Below are 18,901 nucleotides of genomic sequence, written 5' to 3'. Positions count from 1 at the left end.
ACCATTCTGGATTTGAGATATATTTCTACTATTAACCAACTTGTTACCTTGGTTAAGTTGCTTAAACTCTTTGAGACTAAATTTTCTACTATTAAAAATGTGGGAGATATCACCTGCCTTATAGATTTCTGGTAAGAATTGAAAGAGAGAATACATGCAGAGCCCTCAACAAAATTCTAGTATGTAATAAACACACAGTAAATGTGAGCTATTATTAAAACTGTGGTCTAATTACTAAGACATCCCAACAGGCCACTTTCATCCTGTGAGGCCCTGTCTGAGTAGTATCTGTGCTCCCTCCACAACCTGTGTTTTTCCTCTTTTAAAATACTTTAACAACATTCTTGGTATTGTAATAGTAACACTGTTGTAAATTTTGTAACTAGTATGGACCTATTCATAATTGCTTTTGCTATAATGGTTAGTTGAATTATCATCATCGATTTAAGTATACAATGGAATATTACTCACTTATGAGAAACGACAGTGATCTAGCACATTTTATATTTCCCTGGATTGAGCTTGAGCCCATTATCTGAAGTGAAGTATCACAAGATCGGAAGAGTAGGCTCCACATGTACTCGCCATCAAATTGGCACTAACTGATCAACACTATGGTGCTCACATGATTGTAATATTCTCTAGGGATTAGGAGGTTTGGAGGGGTAAACTCACAAGTAAGGATGCGGTGAGCGTTGTAGAGGAGAAGGGCATGCCTCTAACCCTCGCTTGGGTGAGGCAAAGACATAAAATGTAACCGAAATGTTTGTACCCTCATAATATCCTGAAATTAAAAAAAATAAAAAATAAATAAAATAAAACTCCATTTTTATTGTGTTAGGTCAGTATCATTGAAAAGTCTTATGGTAAAAATAAAATTAAATAATTTCACAATTAGAACTTCAACTCAAGTTATTCATTCAACTTGAGAATATTTTTAATGGTATACTTGAAAGATGATTTTCTCTGTATCTTCCTGAATATTTCCAGTGTTGTGGTAATTACATTATAAGGTTGCTTATTTCATAAATGTACATTTTCTAATAATTAATTCCTTTCTACATTGAAAATAAATCTATTTATTATATCTACCAATGATTCTTAAGTCTCTGCCTGAAACAGCTCAGATTAAGTCTACCTACCAGCTCTGTAAGTATTTGAAGACCATATTATATCTCTTTCTCTTCTTTGGATTCAAGACCTAAATCTCTGGAATTCATCATTGCACAGGATTAAAGACATTGGCTTTGAAATTAGAGTCTCAGCTCATTTACTTTCTAGTCGTGTGATTTTTTTTTTTTGAGAATATTATGTGGATATAAATGTTTTAGTTACATGGATTGCTTTTGTACTGCTTGAGTCAAAGTTTAGTTGTGTAATCTTTAAGCTATTTAATCTGTTTTTCAGTGTCTTTGTCAAATAATATCACCTGCTTTATAAAATTTCTCTTGGAGATTAAATGTGATAATGAATTTTAAGATTTATCAGGACACAGCATATGGTAAGCTATTTACAGTGGATTGTTAACTAAATATAAGTTATTTAGTTGATTATTTTTCTTTTGAGATGTTTTATAGCTCCTTTATTTCTAATGATAATTCTCCCAGGAGGGTGTCCAGTATGTGAATATTTTTCTTTAGGAGTAATAGCCTGAGGACATAATGATACCAGAAGCGTAATAAAGAATTACTAACTGGTTAGGTTTCTATCTTGAATATTGATGTTTATTAGAGATAACTATATAGTCACATGGATATATGGGTAATTTAAAAAGTGATGAGACAAATGGTATCAGCAAAGGCTTGAAGTTGTAAAAGGTAACCAGACAAAGGGATAGCATTGCAGGTGATCTAATGTTAAAATTGGAGTCTGTTCTACTATGCAAACAATCTTGAAGGAACATATGTCCCACTTCAGAGCATCTATTTCTGATGACATCATTACTATTGTTTCATGACTGGATGATGAATAAAGTTGAAAAACTAATTGCTCCCTCAGAGCTATCACTGAGTCCCAAGTAGGGCTTAAGGGGATCTGAAAAAAACGTACAAGAAAGGCAATCCAGGGAGGGTGAGTGTGTGTATGTGTGGATTGTACAAACCCTAAGAGACTTGATTCTTTATAAATAGGAGAATTAAAGCTCCTTTGGCTGGAGCATGCGGTACTCTGCTCAGAAACCATAAATGTGATATCATGTTATAATACTTTGAAAATGTGACTATGTTCCCAGGTGACTGTGTAAGTATTCAAACCTCTCCCCATGTCAAACCATTAGCCTCTTCCCCTTCCTTATACATTAGTGGATCCATAGATGGGGATCTTTCTGGTCTTTGGGGACTTCTTCCTGAAATGGACTTAAAAATAAAAAAAAAGAATATAAAATCACAGAATATCATGGTATCTGATCATAGGCAAGAACCAGGAATCTCCGAGAGCCTTTGCTGCCAAGGGGAGGAGGTGAAGAGCCCCCAGGAATTTGAGTTGCTCAGCAAGACTATTCAAGTGTGGCTAGAATTAGTAACCAGGGGCAGACTGTCAGATGCATCTCTCCCCTAGAATGTCACTGTTTTCTCTTTATTATCTTCACGTTTGCCCCATTCTAGGGTGGTAGACATGTGACTCATTCTGGCTTGCTCATTCTCTTTAGAAATGTTGTCTAGTGGCACTTGCCACACCTTATGATTGAAATCCTCTGTTGAATGTGGCTCTACAACTTGAAAACTCCTGGACTGTAGCTGGGATACTATGGTCTAGTGTCAAAGAGATGGAAAAAGCCTGTTATATATTCTAAATGAGATGTTAACCATGCATTCTCTAAAGTCAAGACTGGAAATGAAGAGGAGGAAGTAAGACATGAAGACTTTTCCCACCTTAATATAAAGCAAACTTTATGTAAACCCACCTGGAAGGGTATCATGGTCAGCAGCGGAACAGGCTGCCTAAAAAAGCAGAGGCAGAGGGAGATTTTTCCTAATGATTGAGGGTACCAACAATGGAATGAAACAGGTCTGTCACATAGCTTTATAACCTTGGGCAACTTGCTTAATTTTTTCTAAGCTTCACTTTCTCATCTGTAGATGGGAATTGTAATGATATTATAATAGTTTTTTATTAAAAAATTTAAAAATAACTAAATTTAAAAGTGCCGAGCCAGACCTCAGAAAATATTTGTTAAATGGTATATATACATATATATGTTACATATATACACACATGTATATGCATATATACACATATGTGTGTATATATATAATTATTACATGTACATTATTATTACTAAGTAAGTAATGAGATGAGGAGGTCCCTGTACCTTCCAGGTGCCATACCTTGCTCTTGTATAACCTAACTCATTAGTGCTGTTTTTTGCCTTTCTTTACCTGGGACACTGTATTTCTTACTACATCATAGTAATCGGATGTTTTCTTCACCACCATTATTTCTTTTGCTTAATATTTCAGAGTCACATTAAGTCCACTTAGAAAAAAATTAAAAGAACCAGAAGAACCAGAGCACCATCATCTGATAGAATTGGGGATCTTAGACCTCTCAAGAAGTCTGGAAGGATGTAATCTGAAGAGGATATGATCTAAGTCTATTCAATAATGTTACTTAATAAAACATTTATCTGCCATAATTACAGAATGCAAACATTAAAGGATGACACATAAAGAACTAAGTTTAAGATACATAAAAACTTTTTCATTAAGATTTATAGTTTTGCCAGACATTTTCACAGATATTTCATAAACTTTACTATGCTACCAGGATATTTTTGTTGCTGATGTTACAATAATTTTCATGGGCAATGAAACTATATCTATTAAAGACTTTTTCTAAATTGTGTAGCTAATAAGAGGCAAAGCCAGGATTCATATTAAGTGTTCTTATTGCTAATACAATTGTTTATTCTCTTGTTTTGCTCAAAGGGTAATGAATAGTGGAAGTTTATTACATAAAGACATGAATGTTTAAAATATGAATGTGGTCAAAGAGAATCAATCCATGATAAAAAAGGTTTCTAATTTGAGAAGGCTCTGAATGCCTGTAAACTTCCAATCTTGCTATAGAATACAAGTATCTGCCTTTATAAAACATTTCTTCCATGAGATGAACAGATTGTGATTCTGAAATAGGAATTTATTACCAATATTTTTATAAAGATCTCACTTTTGCTCTTCAAAAGAAGGTAGGTTGTTGCTTGTTAAAAACATACCCATTGCACTCATCAACAGAAAGCTTGATAATCTGACATTGGTGTTTAGACTTCGGTGTCTTGAGTCCCCAGGGTTTCAAGGCTGAACTTCCTCACAGCTATGAGGAATGTCTCGGGGGTGACTGAATTTATCCTGCTGGGCATCCCACACACAGAGGGTCTGGAGACAATGCTTTTTGTTTTCTTTTTGTCCTTCTACATTTTCACACTTATGGGGAACCTGCTGATCCTACTTGCTATTGTCTCTTCCACTCGGCTTCATACTCCCATGTACTTCTTCCTGTGCAAGCTGTCTGTTTTTGACATATTCTTCCCTTCTGTCAGTTCCCCCAAGATGCTGTTCTACCTCTCAGGGAACAGCCGCACCATCTCCTATGCAGGCTGCGTGTCCCAGCTCTTCTTCTACCATTTCCTGGGCTGTACTGAGTGTTTCCTCTACACGGTGATGGCCTATGACCGCTTTGTGGCCATATGTTACCCTCTGCGCTACACCATCATCATGAGCCACAGAGTGTGCACCATCCTAGCCACGGGGACCTCATTTTTTGGCTGCATTCAGGCCACCTTTCTCACCACTCTCACCTTCCAATTGCCCTACTGTGGCCCCAATGAGGTGGACTATTACTTCTGCGATATCCCAGTGATGCTGAAGCTGGCTTGTGCAGACACCTCAGCCCTGGAGATGGTGGGGTTCATCAGTGTGGGCCTCATGCCCCTCAGCTGCTTCCTTCTCATTCTGACCTCCTATAGTCGCATCGTCTGCTCCATCCTGCAGATCCGCTCTGCCGAGGGCCGACGTCATGCTTTCTCCACCTGCAGTGCCCACCTCACTGCCATCCTGCTTTTCTACATGCCGGTGGTCCTCATATACCTGAGGCCAACCCCAAGCCCCTGGCTAGATGCAACTGTTCAGATCCTGAATAACCTGGTCACCCCCATGTTGAACCCCTTGATCTACAGCCTCAGGAACAAGGAGGTGAAATCATCACTGAGGAAGGTTCTGTATCAACTGGTCTTCCTTCCTGAGCAGTTGTAGAGACAGATAAGTAACTAACACTTCCACCATATTTTGTAGCATAGAAAACACTTTTATTCTCACGAATATTTTTGAGCTTGAGAACACAGGTATTATTATTATCTCCATTTTCCAATGTTGGAACTAAAACTCGAAGAGTTAAAGTAACTTGTCTAAGGACATGTAAGGAGTGAATGGTGGAATGAAGACTCTAGGGCTGGGTTTCTGACTCTGGGACCTGTGTTCTCTTGAGGGCATGGTACTGCTCAAGATGGAGGGATTGGACTGTTCCCAGTAGGCAGAATGACCTGGACCTTCCGCTTCTCAATATGTATTTTCTTCATCCTCCTCCATCCCCTCCTCCTCTCCCTATCTCCATCATGACACATCTTTAACTTGGCTGTGTTATTGTATCCTCAAATGGCTGCATTGGATGAACCCTCATCTATTGTTCTCAGAGTTTGTGAAAAAGTGGGAGAAGTGCATCTCCATACCTTCAAATGGCATCCTGTTACTTCTATACCATAGAGATGTACAGAGAGAAAGACTTCTGGCCAAGACCTGAGGCAAGTCCCTTATAGGCAAAGCAGAGGTACCACAGGGCTGCATCACTTCCAAACCCTGCCCACGAGGGTTAGACCTGTGAACAGGCTCTGGCTGTGAAGAGGCAGCATGTGAATCAGAGCAGAATGTAGGTGAGGGAATCCATGGAGTAGTGACTGTGCTGTGATTCTGTGTTAGCAAGTCTGGACTTGGCATTGTCTTGCCCAGTACAACGAGGGGGAAGTACTAGGTCCAAGCTGTCATTGTTGTGTGTTCTTGAATTCTGTTGTTTACAGAAAGAGTTTGACTTTGGTCATCCTTCTTATAATTCTTTATTTTTTGGCTGAAATATGCTAAGAATGAGAAATGTGCTATTTCAATATGGTGAGCTGTTATTTTCATGACTGAATTCATTAAGAATCCTATCATGCTTGGGAAGTGTAGTTGCTGTGAAGTTTGCTCTAACAGTGATGTAAAGAGGAAAAGACATTGGGAAGAGGGGTGATGGAAGAGGAGGGGGCAGAGGCAGATACCAGGACTCTTCTGTTGTCCTCACTTCTCAGAATCAGAGAGCAGCCAAGAAACCTGCCAGAAAAAAAACAGAAACCTTGCCTCAGTTACTGGAGTTAGCCTGCACAGCTCCTGGAAGGGAGACCAACTTTTCCTTATTCACTACTCTTAAGCTCATACAAACCATCTAAATGCTATTTTTTTCTTATTTTTCAGTAAACAAAATCCTAATAGTGAATCTGGAAGTACATCTCAAAGTTCAAATTTGGTGTATCCCAAATACTTCTCAAGCCTCTCTGAGTCTGCTCTGAAGATCTTTTTTTACATCTTGACATCCTGGATGTAGCTGCTCAGACAGTAAAAACAGAACAAGTTGCAAGAAAAAACAATGGAATCTGATTCCTTTTTTTGTTGTTTTCACTCATTCAGATGTCATTTGATGAATAACTCTGTGCTAGGGCTGGGGAATGCAAAGATGAGGAAGACCCCCTTGAATGGAAGTCAGAGTTTGCTGGAGAAATAGACAACTAACTAGGATATCACATGATTAGTACCATGATCAAGATATACAATAAAACAGAAAGTATGGAGTACAATTTTCTGGGCTAAAGGAAGGGGCTTACAGAAAAGAAGGTGAACACTGAGGATGCACTGTTGTTTATTTTTTCCGGATGAAAAATGGCTGAGAAGTGTTTTCTAGGGAGAGGCAACATAGTTCTCAATCTTTTGTTTTGGAGGGGATGGGGGTGAGAGATAATTCTTGGGCAAATATATCTTAACTATTTTCTATTTATAAGGGAATGTCTTTGCAGGAAAAATAAAATTCAATATATCTTCTGTTTTCAGGGTTTTTCTCTAGGTCAGACCTTTGTTCTTGGATTGGAGAAATGCATTGGACAAAAAAGCCTCTGTCCCTATCTCCTTAAACAAATTGGCCCATCTGCTTGTCCCAGAGGTTATGAGTGATGCTAGAAGCTCTCATGTCTCCAGGTAGTGTCCAAGCTTTCTTTACACCTAAGCAGGAGTGTAGAATTCCAGGCCTCACCTAGGGGTGTGAAGGCCCAGGTTGGTTTGATGGTGAGATGAAACTTTTCTATGCTCCATAATTTCAGGGGCAGTGTAAGAAGGACTTGAAAATGGCGTCAACAGGAGAAATTCAAACCAGGTAGTCCATCCAGCAGAATGTTTAATGCACAGGTGTTGATCAAGGCAAAGAATCAAGTTCAAGACCAGGGAGGCCAGAGAAGTACAAGAATGAAGACCCCCAAAGCAATCACAGCAGCAACAAAAATAAATAAATGGGAACTGATCAAATTAAAAAGCTTCCACACAGCCAAGAAAACTATCATTAGGGTGAATAGGCAACCTACAGATGGGAGAAAATATTTTCTTTCTACACATCCAATAAAGAGCTGATAACAAGAATCTATATAGAACTTAAGAAAATCAACAAGAAAAAATAAAACAACCCTATCAAAAAGTGGGCAAAGGACATGAACAGAAACTTTCAAAAGAAGACAGAATAATGGTCAGCAAAAATATAAAAAAGTGCTCAACATCTCTAATCATTAGGGAAATGCAAATCAAAACCACAATGAAATATCACCTAACTCCAGTGAGAATGGCCTTTATCAAAAAGTCCCAAAACAAGAAATGTTGGTGTGGATATGAAGAGATAGAAACACTCTTACATTGCTGATAGGACTGCAAACTAGTACCACCTTTGTGGAAAGTAATTTAGAGATACCTCAAAGACCTAAAGATAGAAATACCATTTGATCCTGCAATCCCACTACTAGGCATCTATCCAAAGGGAAAAAAAGACATTCTATAATAAAGACATCTTCACTCGAATGCTTATGGCAGCACAATTCACAATTGCAAAGATGTGGAAACAACCCAAGTGCCCATCAATACAAGAGTGGATTAATAAAATGTGGTATATGTATACCATGGAATACTACTCAACTATTAAAGCAATGGTGAACTAGCACCCCTTATATTATCCTGAATGGAGCTTGAACCCATTCTTTGAAGTGAGGTATCACAAGAATGGAAAAACAAACACTACATGTACTTGCCACCAAATTGGTACTAACTGATCAACACTAAGGTGCTCACATGGTGATAATATTCACTGGGTGCCAGTCACGTGGGGAAGGGTTGGAGTGGGTAAACTCACAACTAATGGATGCGGAGTGCACCGTATGGGGAAAGAGCACACTTGTAGCCCTGGCTTGGATGAGGCAAAGGCATTACATGTAACCAAAATATTTGTACCCCCATAATATTCTGAAATAAAAACGATAAAATAATGTTGAAGCAGAGGTTCGGAGGATGTTTTCAGTAGAGTGGACTCCAGCAGCAGCCTTTCCTGAGATATTGCCTTCAAGCACACCCTAAGAGGACTATCTAAGACCTGCCCCCAGGTGGATTCTGATTTCTTTAAAGGGTTCACTATTCACCTCCAACATTTCTGCAAGATATCCCTGTGTTCTCCAGTTATCATTCCTTTTTGTTTCTTTCTGAATGTGCTACAAAACTGATGCCTTTTCTGAATTTCACTTATATGTTTTGCTTTACCTACAGCACCTGCACAGAGCACAGCTATGATGAGGGCATCCAAAGTGGAAACCTATGATATGGATAATAAAAGTGCAACTAATGATGATGGTCAGTGACACGACATGGGGAAGACTGTGAAGAGGGGTTTTCAAATGCATGTTCACAGGAGTGGAGGCCTGTTGTGTTTATTTCCTGCTTTCCCCGGAACCCTACCAATTTGTTCTAAATCAAATTGATTGAAATGAATAAATTATCAGCCAGAAATAAAGTTTTCAATCATGCAATTTGCAATTTTTCTGTTTTGGTTAAGAATATTGACTTTATCTTTATGAAAATAATTATTCAAGCTTCGAGAGTAGGATTATTGCATTCATTAATATATGTTGTATTAGTTCATTTAGGGTAAGAAAGGAAATAATACCTATAGTTAATGGAATGCTAAGCTTGTGAAAAACAATCTAGCCTGTTATTTATTTATTTTGTTATCTAAAATGTTATTTTATAATAATTCTTGGATCAGTAATATACTATAATAATGACACCATCAGAAAGCTACTCTTCATTGTCCCATTGGATGTCTTTTGTTAAAAAATATGCTTTTATGAAATATGAAACAATTAGAAAAATAGTCTTAATGAGAAATATGTAAAGTATAAAGAACTATGAGACATTGAACACATGTGTCCCATTACCCAGTTCAAGGAAAAAAGTAATGCTAGTGCCTTGGGAGTTCCCAGTGGGTCCCAGCCTGATTCCATTCCCTTGATTTTCCCTAGAAACCATCATTTTCCTGAATTTTGTGTATACTATTACATTGTTTTTCTTTGAGTTTTACCTCATACTGTGGTGTCACTAAACACCATATCACAAGACTTTGAACTTTTACTAATGTAACGCCGCTGAAATTGGCTTTTTTCACTTAAATATTACTTTTTTGATGTATTTTTCTTTTATTTTTAATTGACTTGTAATAATTATATATGTTTATGGGATACAAAATGATTTATATGTATATAATGTGTAATAATAAAATCAGTATAAGTAGCATAGTCATTACCTTAAAGATTTATTGTTTCTTTGTGTTGAGAACATTCAAAGTCCTCTCTTCTAGCTTTCTGCAAATATACAATAAATTATTGTTAAACCCATTTACCCCATGGTGCTATAGAACACCAGAGTTCATTCTTCCTATCAGTCTGTAATTTTCTGTTAACCAACCTCTTCCCATCTTTCCCTCTCTCCTACTCTTCCCATCCTATAATAATCACAATAATACTCTCTGCTTTTATTAGCTCATGTTTTTTTAGCTCCCACATGTGAGTGCAAACACATGGTATTTATCTTTCTGTGCCTGACTTTTTGCCCAACTAAGCTATTTACATATTGCCAAAGTGTAGTATTCCAGTGTATGAATATATAAACATTTCCTGATGTTGTTTTTATTCATATATAAATATGAACTTCCAAAATATAAGAACTCTTCTTTTTAAATAAGCAAAATGTTTTGGTGAGTTATTCCTATCTATCTATCTATCTATCTATCTATCTATCTATCTATCTATCTATCACAAAAGTACCATCACCAGCCTCTCCTCGAGATTTCCTTCTACTAGAAAAAAAGAAAACAAACATTTTATTTAGTTTGGATTTGCCTAATAGCATATACTGAGACAAAGATTTGGGTATAAGCAGTTTATCTGGAAGATGATCCCAGGAAGCATGATAAGTTAGTGGGAAGGTGAGACAGGAAAGGGCAGCCAATTAAACAATTGTCTATGGTCCACCACTGTGGAGAACTGAGGCTCAAGCCCACTGGGGATCCTCAGAAAGGTGGTGCATAACAGCCTCCAAGTTGTACCACTGGGAGCAAAGGGAGCTGCGGTATTTATATACCAACTCCTGCCTCGCATTGGCTGGTGGGTGTTCTTGGGAACATTAATCATCAGGCACTTCTGGTCTGTTTCATATATGTAGACTAAAAAGATGTCCCTGGCAAGAGACTTTCTTCAGGCAGAGGACATGGGGCTCCCTCAGCACATAGACACTCTCTGAAGGTGACCTCTGGAGTGTACAGACAGGATGTGCATAGAGGTCCTAAAAAATGTTACAGTCATAATTCATGTTCTAAAGTAGTATTTTTCCAAAATGCAAACTGCATAATACTACTTTGCTTCTACCACTTCGGTACAGCGCTCACCAGCCCCGAACCCTTGCCCACAGCCGGCACTCACAGTCTGCACCTTAGTTTGTGCCGTGCATTGAGGACGAATCCGTTTTGCTCTTGTGTGATGAGGAAAGCTAGAAAGCACTGAAAGCTTGTTTTACTTTACAGGCAGCTTTACTTGTAATGTCAATCAGAATACGTAACATATACATATATGTTTTCATTACATTATTTTTAAATGTTCACAATTTTGTTTTGATAAATGAAAAATTAGAAAAGTCATATCATGGCTGTCGGCTAAAGTCGATGCTTGGCTGTGCGCGTTCATCCGTGGCTATCGACTATAGTCGACACTGGTACCGAAATGGTTAAGATTTTCAATAATTGTTACGATTAGGTTGAATTAAAATAACTTGTTACTTATTATAGTATCTGTAGAATTAACAATCAGACCCAATATACATCTTTAGTCTCGTCACAGCCATAAATTCACCCATCTCTCTCATTCTTGCCATTCTTTAAAGATACCACTTTGCATTTTTTTATGCATTCATTGCCTTGTTCTGTCAATAAACAAGTATCTATTGACTGCTTATGATGTTAAGCACTGGAGTTACAAAGATCTGTACATCTTATTCTCATGAAGCTTAAAGCTAAAGATAGGAAGCAAATATAGAAATGATTACAATAATATGGCATAAATATTTAATAAAAATGCATACAATGTAGACTAGTGAAACAAAGGCAGAAATGATTAATCCTGTGCATATTTTGGAGAAGACTTCAGAAAACCTTTAAAATAGATTCATTTGCAATTCTCTGCCTTTATAAATTTTATTCCCCCACCCTGGGATGCCCTTCCCTGACTGCACTCCTACACAAACTTCTACTCATCCTTCTACATGCAAACTGACAAGTCATTTTTTTAATCTATAAAATACAGATTATAATAATACCTACACACAAAAAAAATTTCAGGCTTAAAGTGAGAAAGTGCATATACCTAGCCCAGTGCCACATAAGAGTTTTTTAAAAATAATTTTTCCTTTTATTTCCCCATATTATGGGGGTACAAATATTGTTAGGGTTACATATATTGCCCCTGCAACCCCTCCCTGACCCTGACATGCCAGAGCTTCAAGCGTGTCATTTTAAAAAAATTTTTTATTTCAGCATATTATGGGGGTACAAGTGTTTAGTTTATGTAGCTTGTCTTTGCCCCACCCGAGTCAGAGCTTCAAGCATGTCCATCCCCCAGAAAGTGTGCACAACACCCAATAGGTGTGTATATACCCATCCCTCTAAGAAGTCATCTTTTAGTAAGATGTTCCTATTTCAGGCATAATTTCTTATTTCTCTGTGTTTCAGTTTTATATCATGGCATAAATTATCATCCCATGATGTCTAAGTAAGATTGGCAAAGTGACGTTCAAGAATACCAGTTAACTAGATGCAGGGATGTAAAGAAAAGGAGACAAATGAGCACTCACAGTTTAGAATTGTCCAAACTTTCATTGAAAGTAAATGAAAGTATGATTTCTAGGGAACATTTCACTGATGGTCAGGACCTCAGGATATACATTTATGAAGTGTTATTAAGCATCTTTCAGGAAAAGTTTAATGCTCTACTTTGAGAATAATAGTAAGAGTTTATGCTGACAGAGTAATGAAATCAGGCAGACATGGTTTGATTTATGATCTTACCAAGTTACTTAACTAATATGATTTGCTTTACTTTTAATTGGTAAAATAGAGATATTAAAGTCTACTTCATTGAATTGTAAAGATTGATTTAGATAGTTCTTTAAACCATGTAACATTGTATCTTGAATATAATAAAGATTGGTTAACATGTTACCTCCCTCCTTCTCTGTTTTTTTAAAATTATTTCCACATATTGTGGGGGTTATAAATGTTTAGGTTACATATATTGCCTTTGCCATGCCTGAGTCAGAGCTTCAAGTTCTGTCCATCCCCCAGATAGTGTGCACTGCACCCATTCACACCCATATATATGAATATACACATCCCTTCCTTCCCGCCCACCTGCCCGACACTTGATGAATGTTACTACTATATGTGTACATAAGTGTTGATCAATTAATACCAGTTTGATGGTGAGTACAAGTGGTGCTTGTTTTTTCATTCTTGGGATACTTCTCTTAGTAGAATGGGCTCAAGATCTATCCAGGGTAATACAAGATGTGCTATATCACCATTTATTTATTTATGGCTGAGTAGAACTCCATGGTATACATACACCACATTTTATTAATCCACTCATGTATTGATGGGCACTTGGGTTGTTTCCACGTCGTTGCAATTGTGAATTGTGCTGCTATAAACATTCTAGTGCAAGTTTTTTTTTTAATTTCTTTGTTAAAGATTTTTATTTAATAGCTAGCAATTCTATTAATTCTCAATTTCATTAGTATTCAATAAGTACTCTAAGAAATGAAAATATCTTAATAGTTTCTGTTTTATTTAATCTATAAAAATGGAATGTGTCTTAGCATAGCATATTAATCTTCTTTTAATGGAAGATAAAAACAGAAAAATTCTAAAAAATGCTGAATTTGTTAATATATATACTTTTAAATTTTTATTTCAGCATAATAAGGGGGTACAAATGTTAAGGTTACGTACACTGCTATTGCCTTCCCTCCCCCCTCAAGTCAGAGCTTCAAGCATGCCCATGCCCCCGACAATGCACAATGCACTTATAATGTATATATATAAACCCATCCCCTCACCCCCACCTGCCCGACACCCGATAAATGTTTTTTGTTTTTTGGTTTTATAATTTTGCCTTTACTTACCAAAGGTTAGAGGTATGCCCTTTCCCTCCACACTGTTCGCTGCATCTCTCAGGTGTGGATCTATCTCCCCACCCCCCAAATCCCTGGTGAACACCACCACCCTTTGAGCACCATATTGAAAATCAGTCAGTACCAATGTGATGGCGAGTACATATGGAGCCCATTTTTCTGATCTTGTGTCACCTCACTTTGGATAATGGGCTTAAGCTCAATCCAGGATAATATAAGCGGTGTTAGCTCACTGTCATTTCTTAGAATTGAGTAATATTCTGTTATAAACATATGCCAAATTTTAATTATCCAGTCATGAATTGACGAGACAGGAACACTCTTACACTGCTGGTGGGACTGCAAATTGGTGCAACCTTTGTGGAAAAGAATTTGGAGATACCTCAAACAGCTAAAAATAGAAATACCATTCCACCCAGTAATAGCACTATTAGGCATCTACCCAAAAGAGCATAAGACATTCTATTATAAAGATATCTGCACTCGAATGTTTTTGACAGCACAATTCACTATTGCAAGGATGTGGAAACAACCCAGGTTTCTTTTTTATAGAATGTCTTTTTTTCCTTTGGGTAGATGCCCAACAATGGGATTGCTGGATTCTACTTTTAGCTCTTTGAAGTATCTCCATATTACTTTCCATAGAGGTTGTACTAGTTTGCAGTTCCACCAGCAGTGTATGAGTGTTCCTATCTCTCTGCATCCATGCCAACATTTACTGTTTTGGGACTTTTTGATAAAGGCCATTCTCACTGGAGTTAGGTGATATCTCATTGTAGTTTTGATTTGCATTTCCCTGATGATTAGAGATATTGATCATTTTTTCATGTTTTGTGGTCATTAGTCTGTCTTCTTTTGAAAAGTTTGTGTTCATGTCCTTTGCCCATTTATTGATGGGTTTGATTTTTTTCTTGCTGATTTTCCTGAGTTCTATATAAATTTATAGTATAAATGAATAAATAAATAGTAATAGAGAAATTGCTGGTTCCAAAATGGCAGTATAGAGGCAACCTGGTTTCACTTCTTCCAGCACCCCACAGAAAACCAAAAACAAATATACAGCACTGAGATCATCACCAGCAATATCCCAGAACTCAGATATGAGGATAAGACAGGGCCCAGGGCCAATGAGAAGTGAAAATGCTAAAAGTAGACAGTAAGACTCATATGGAAGTAAGAGAATCAGTATTCCATAAGTGTGATAACCCTCCACTGCCACCCCATCAGTTTCTATTCTGGAAAAAGTGAGATAGAAGTGAACAATCAGCTTTCCTACCCCCTTGGGTTCCCTGACGGGAGACTTACCCCTGCCTCAACACATGGAAAGCATAGGGCATGCCTAAAGGGAGAAACATCCCTGAGGACAACCAGAGATAAAGCAGAAGGTAGGACTACCATTCCCAGCCTTGGAAATGTTCCTCTATAACTTGACCAAAGGAGACACTAAACCAGAGTGGCCGTTCAGTAGCACCACACTATAGGAGATATGTTCCACAGGTCCTCTGGCCACAAATCCATAGCCAACCTTCCCATACTTCTAAGATATCCTTTTTGGGACCACCCCCATTAGTGATGAGTGGCATCCTGATTGTTAACTAAAACAGGGGCAAACCTGGGCTTAAAACACTATGTAAAGACAAAAAGGAGGCAGTGACCTAGAGAGAAAAAAGAAAGAAAGAAAGAAAATCAACAGGTAAGTGTCAAAGAATAGCTAAGCAAACATATCCAAAAGTAAAAACAAACAAGCCTGAGGGAAGATATGGGATAACTCATTCTTTAATGCAAAGACACAGCTCTATATCCAGAAGAAACAACAAACAGGGAAACATGATCTCAAATTGACAAATAACCAGTGACTAACTCTAATGAGACAGTAATATGTGAACTCTCTGACCAACAATTGAAAATAACAGTCTTAAAGAAACTCGAATATCTCCATTATAACTCAGAAAATCAGTTCAGATATCTATCAGAAAACTTTAACAGATTCAAATATTTTTTAAAAATCAAACAGAAATCTGGGAAATGAGAAATACATTAGCTGAAGTGAAAAATTTAGTAGAGGTTCTCAACAGCAGCAAGGATCAAGCAGAAGAAAGAATCAGTGAATCTGAAGACAGGCTATTTGAAAATACACAGTCGGGGTTGGGGCGGGGGGAGGAAAGAAATGATAGGAAATGAAGACCCCCTACAAGGTACAGGAAACTATGTCAAAAGACCAAATCTAAGAATATTACTTTTCAAGATAGAGTTGGACAAGAGTAAGGGGTAGAAAACTTATTCAAAGAAATAATAATGAAAACCTTTCCAAAACTTAAGAAATAGAGAAATATCCTGGTATAGTAAGGTCAGAGTACATCAAATAAGACTATATAAGTTATATAATAATAAAACTCTCAAAGATGAAGAACAAAGAGAGGATCCCAAAAGCATCAAAAGAATTCAAAGGACCTCCAAATCAGCTTCCAATAGACTTCTCAGCAGAAACCATACATGTCAGGAGTAAGTGGAATGACATTTTCAAAGTGCTGGGGGGAAAAATCTCTACCATCCAAAAATACTGTATCCAGCAAATCCATCCTTCAATGTGAAGAGGAGATAAAGTCTTTCCCAGACAAAAAAAAAAAATTGAGAGAATTCACTACTATTAGATCCATCTTCTAAGAAGTGCTAATGACAGTTCTTCACTCTGAAAAAAAAAGTACTAATGTACAGAATGAAGACATTTGAAGGAATAGAACACTTAGGTAAAATTACATACAAAGACATATTCAAAATACTCTCACGCTGTAATTGTAGTATGCAATCCACTTATAACTCTAGTATGAAGCCCAAAAGATAAATCTGTCAAAAATAATAATACCTACAGAAACCTGTTGAGAGACAGGCAATATAAAGCTATATAAGTTGAGAAAACATAAAGTCAAAATGTGGAGACAATGGAGTTAAATTGTAGAGGATTTTTTTGTTTTTTCTGTTATTTCTATTCTTTTCTTTGTGATCTAAGTTATCATTTCTTCAAAATAACCCATTATATCTATAAGATTTCTTGTAAGCCTCATGATAACCACAATATAAAAACTTATAATAGAGTCACTAAAAAAAAGCAATAAATTAAAACATACTACCAGAGAAAATTACTCAACCACAATGGAAGACTGTAAGAAAAGAAGAAAGGAAGAGAGGAGCTACAAAATGACCAAAATAAGCAATGAAGTGGCAATCCTTACTTATAAATAATAATGCTGAATGTAAATGGATTCAATTCTTTAATAAAAAGGCATACAGTGGCTGAATGGATGAAGAATTAATACCAAACTATATGCTGACTGCAAGAAACCCACTGCACCTATAAAGACACACATAGACTGAAAGTGAAGGAGAGGGATGGAAAAACATATTCTATGTAAGTGAAAAAAAAGTAGGAGTAGTTTCTTCTAGGTTTTCCAATTTGTTGGCATATAGTTATATCAGATGAGACAACTGTAGTTATATCAGATGAGACAACTACAAATCAAAGACTGTAAAAATAGACAAAGTCACTGTATAATGATAAAGAGGTCAATTCAGCATAAGCATATAACAATTGTAAATATCTATGCACTCAACACAGGAGCTCCAAAGTATATAAACAAACATTCAAAGATCTAAAGGGAGAGATAGACTGTAACACAACAATAGTAGAGGACTTTAACACCCTATTCTCAGTAATGAGTGGTTCATCCAGACAAAAGATCAACCATGAAATTTTAGAGTTAAACTGTACACTAGACCTACTAGGCCTAATTGACATTTAAAGAACACTTTACCTAACTGCTGTAAAATATATATTCTTTTCATTAGCACATGAAACATTCTCCAGAATAGACCATATCATAGACTACACACAAGTCTGAACAAATGCAAAAAAGTAGAAATCATACTAAGCACCTTTTCTGACCACAATGAAATAAAAATAGAATGGCAGGAACCTCAGAAACTACACAAACATATGAAAATTAAGCAATATGCTCATGAATGATCAATAAGTCAATGAAGAAAGAAATGAATTAAAAAAAATTTTTAAACAAATGAAAATAGAAATATTAATAGAAAAATAAAAATCTATGGGATACAGAAAAACACTAATAAGAGGCAAGTTTATAGCAATAAACACATATAGCAAAAAAATTGAAAGTCTTTACATAAACAATCTGACAATGTACCTCAAGGAACTAGAAAAATAAGAACATACTAGACCCCAATTAGTAGAAGGAAATAAATAACAACTATCAGAGCAGAAATAAATGAAACTGAGACTAAAAACTAATACAGGCGATCAATAAAATAAAAACTTGATTTTATAAAAAATAAAATCAATAAACTTTTAGCTAGACTAACAAAAGAAAAAATTTTGAAATAAGACCCAGATAATAAAATCAGAAATGAAAACAGAGACATAACAACTGATACCACAAAATACAAAGAATAATTTGAGATTATTATAAGTAATTATAAGTAACTATATGCCAACAAATTGGAAAACCTAGAAGAAATGGATAAATTTTGGGACACATTCAACCTACCAAGATTGAACCATGAAGAAATAGAAAATCTCAACAAACCAACAATGAATAATGAGATTGGATCCATAATAAGAATTCTCCCTTCGAAGAAAAGCCCAGGACTTCACTGTTGGCTAATAACAAACATTTAAGGAAAAACTAATATCAATTCTACTCTTAAAAACAATGAAGAGGAGAGACTACTTTTAAACTAAATCTACTAGGCCAGCATTACCCTGATGCCAAAACCAGACAAGTACACAATAAAAAAAGAAAACTAGAGACAATATCACTGATGAACAAGATGCAAATATCCTCAGCAAAATCCTAGCAAACTGAATTAAAGAGCACATTAAAAAGGTCATTCACCATGATCAAGTGGAGTTCATACCAAGGATGATTTAATGTATGCAAATCAATAAATGTGGTACATCATATTAGCAGAACCAAGAACAAAAACCATATGATTATTTCAATAAGTGCTGAAAAAGCATTCAATAAAATTCAACATTTATGTTT

General features: G+C 36.4%; 1 protein-coding gene across 1 annotated transcript; it reads left to right on the top strand.

Moving 5' to 3' along the window:
• The first annotated feature begins 4,313 nt into the window (after positions 1–4,313).
• Positions 4,314–5,249, top strand: LOC105881600 (olfactory receptor 10D1B). The gene has a single exon (XM_012783295.2). The coding sequence runs from the start codon at positions 4,314–4,316 to the stop codon at positions 5,247–5,249; it is 936 nt and encodes a 311-aa protein (XP_012638749.2).
• The last annotated feature ends 13,652 nt before the right edge of the window (positions 5,250–18,901 follow it).

The sequence above is a fragment of the Microcebus murinus genome, chromosome 4 (genome assembly GCF_040939455.1).
Source record: "Microcebus murinus isolate Inina chromosome 4, M.murinus_Inina_mat1.0, whole genome shotgun sequence".
Taxonomy (NCBI): domain Eukaryota; kingdom Metazoa; phylum Chordata; class Mammalia; order Primates; family Cheirogaleidae; genus Microcebus; species Microcebus murinus.
This window is presented reverse-complemented; position numbering and strand designations above follow the sequence as displayed.

Coding starts and splice junctions, on each gene's coding strand:
- LOC105881600 (XM_012783295.2), top strand. CDS start 4,314: ATGAGGAATGTCTCGGGGGTGACTGAATTTATCCTGCTGGGCATCCCA.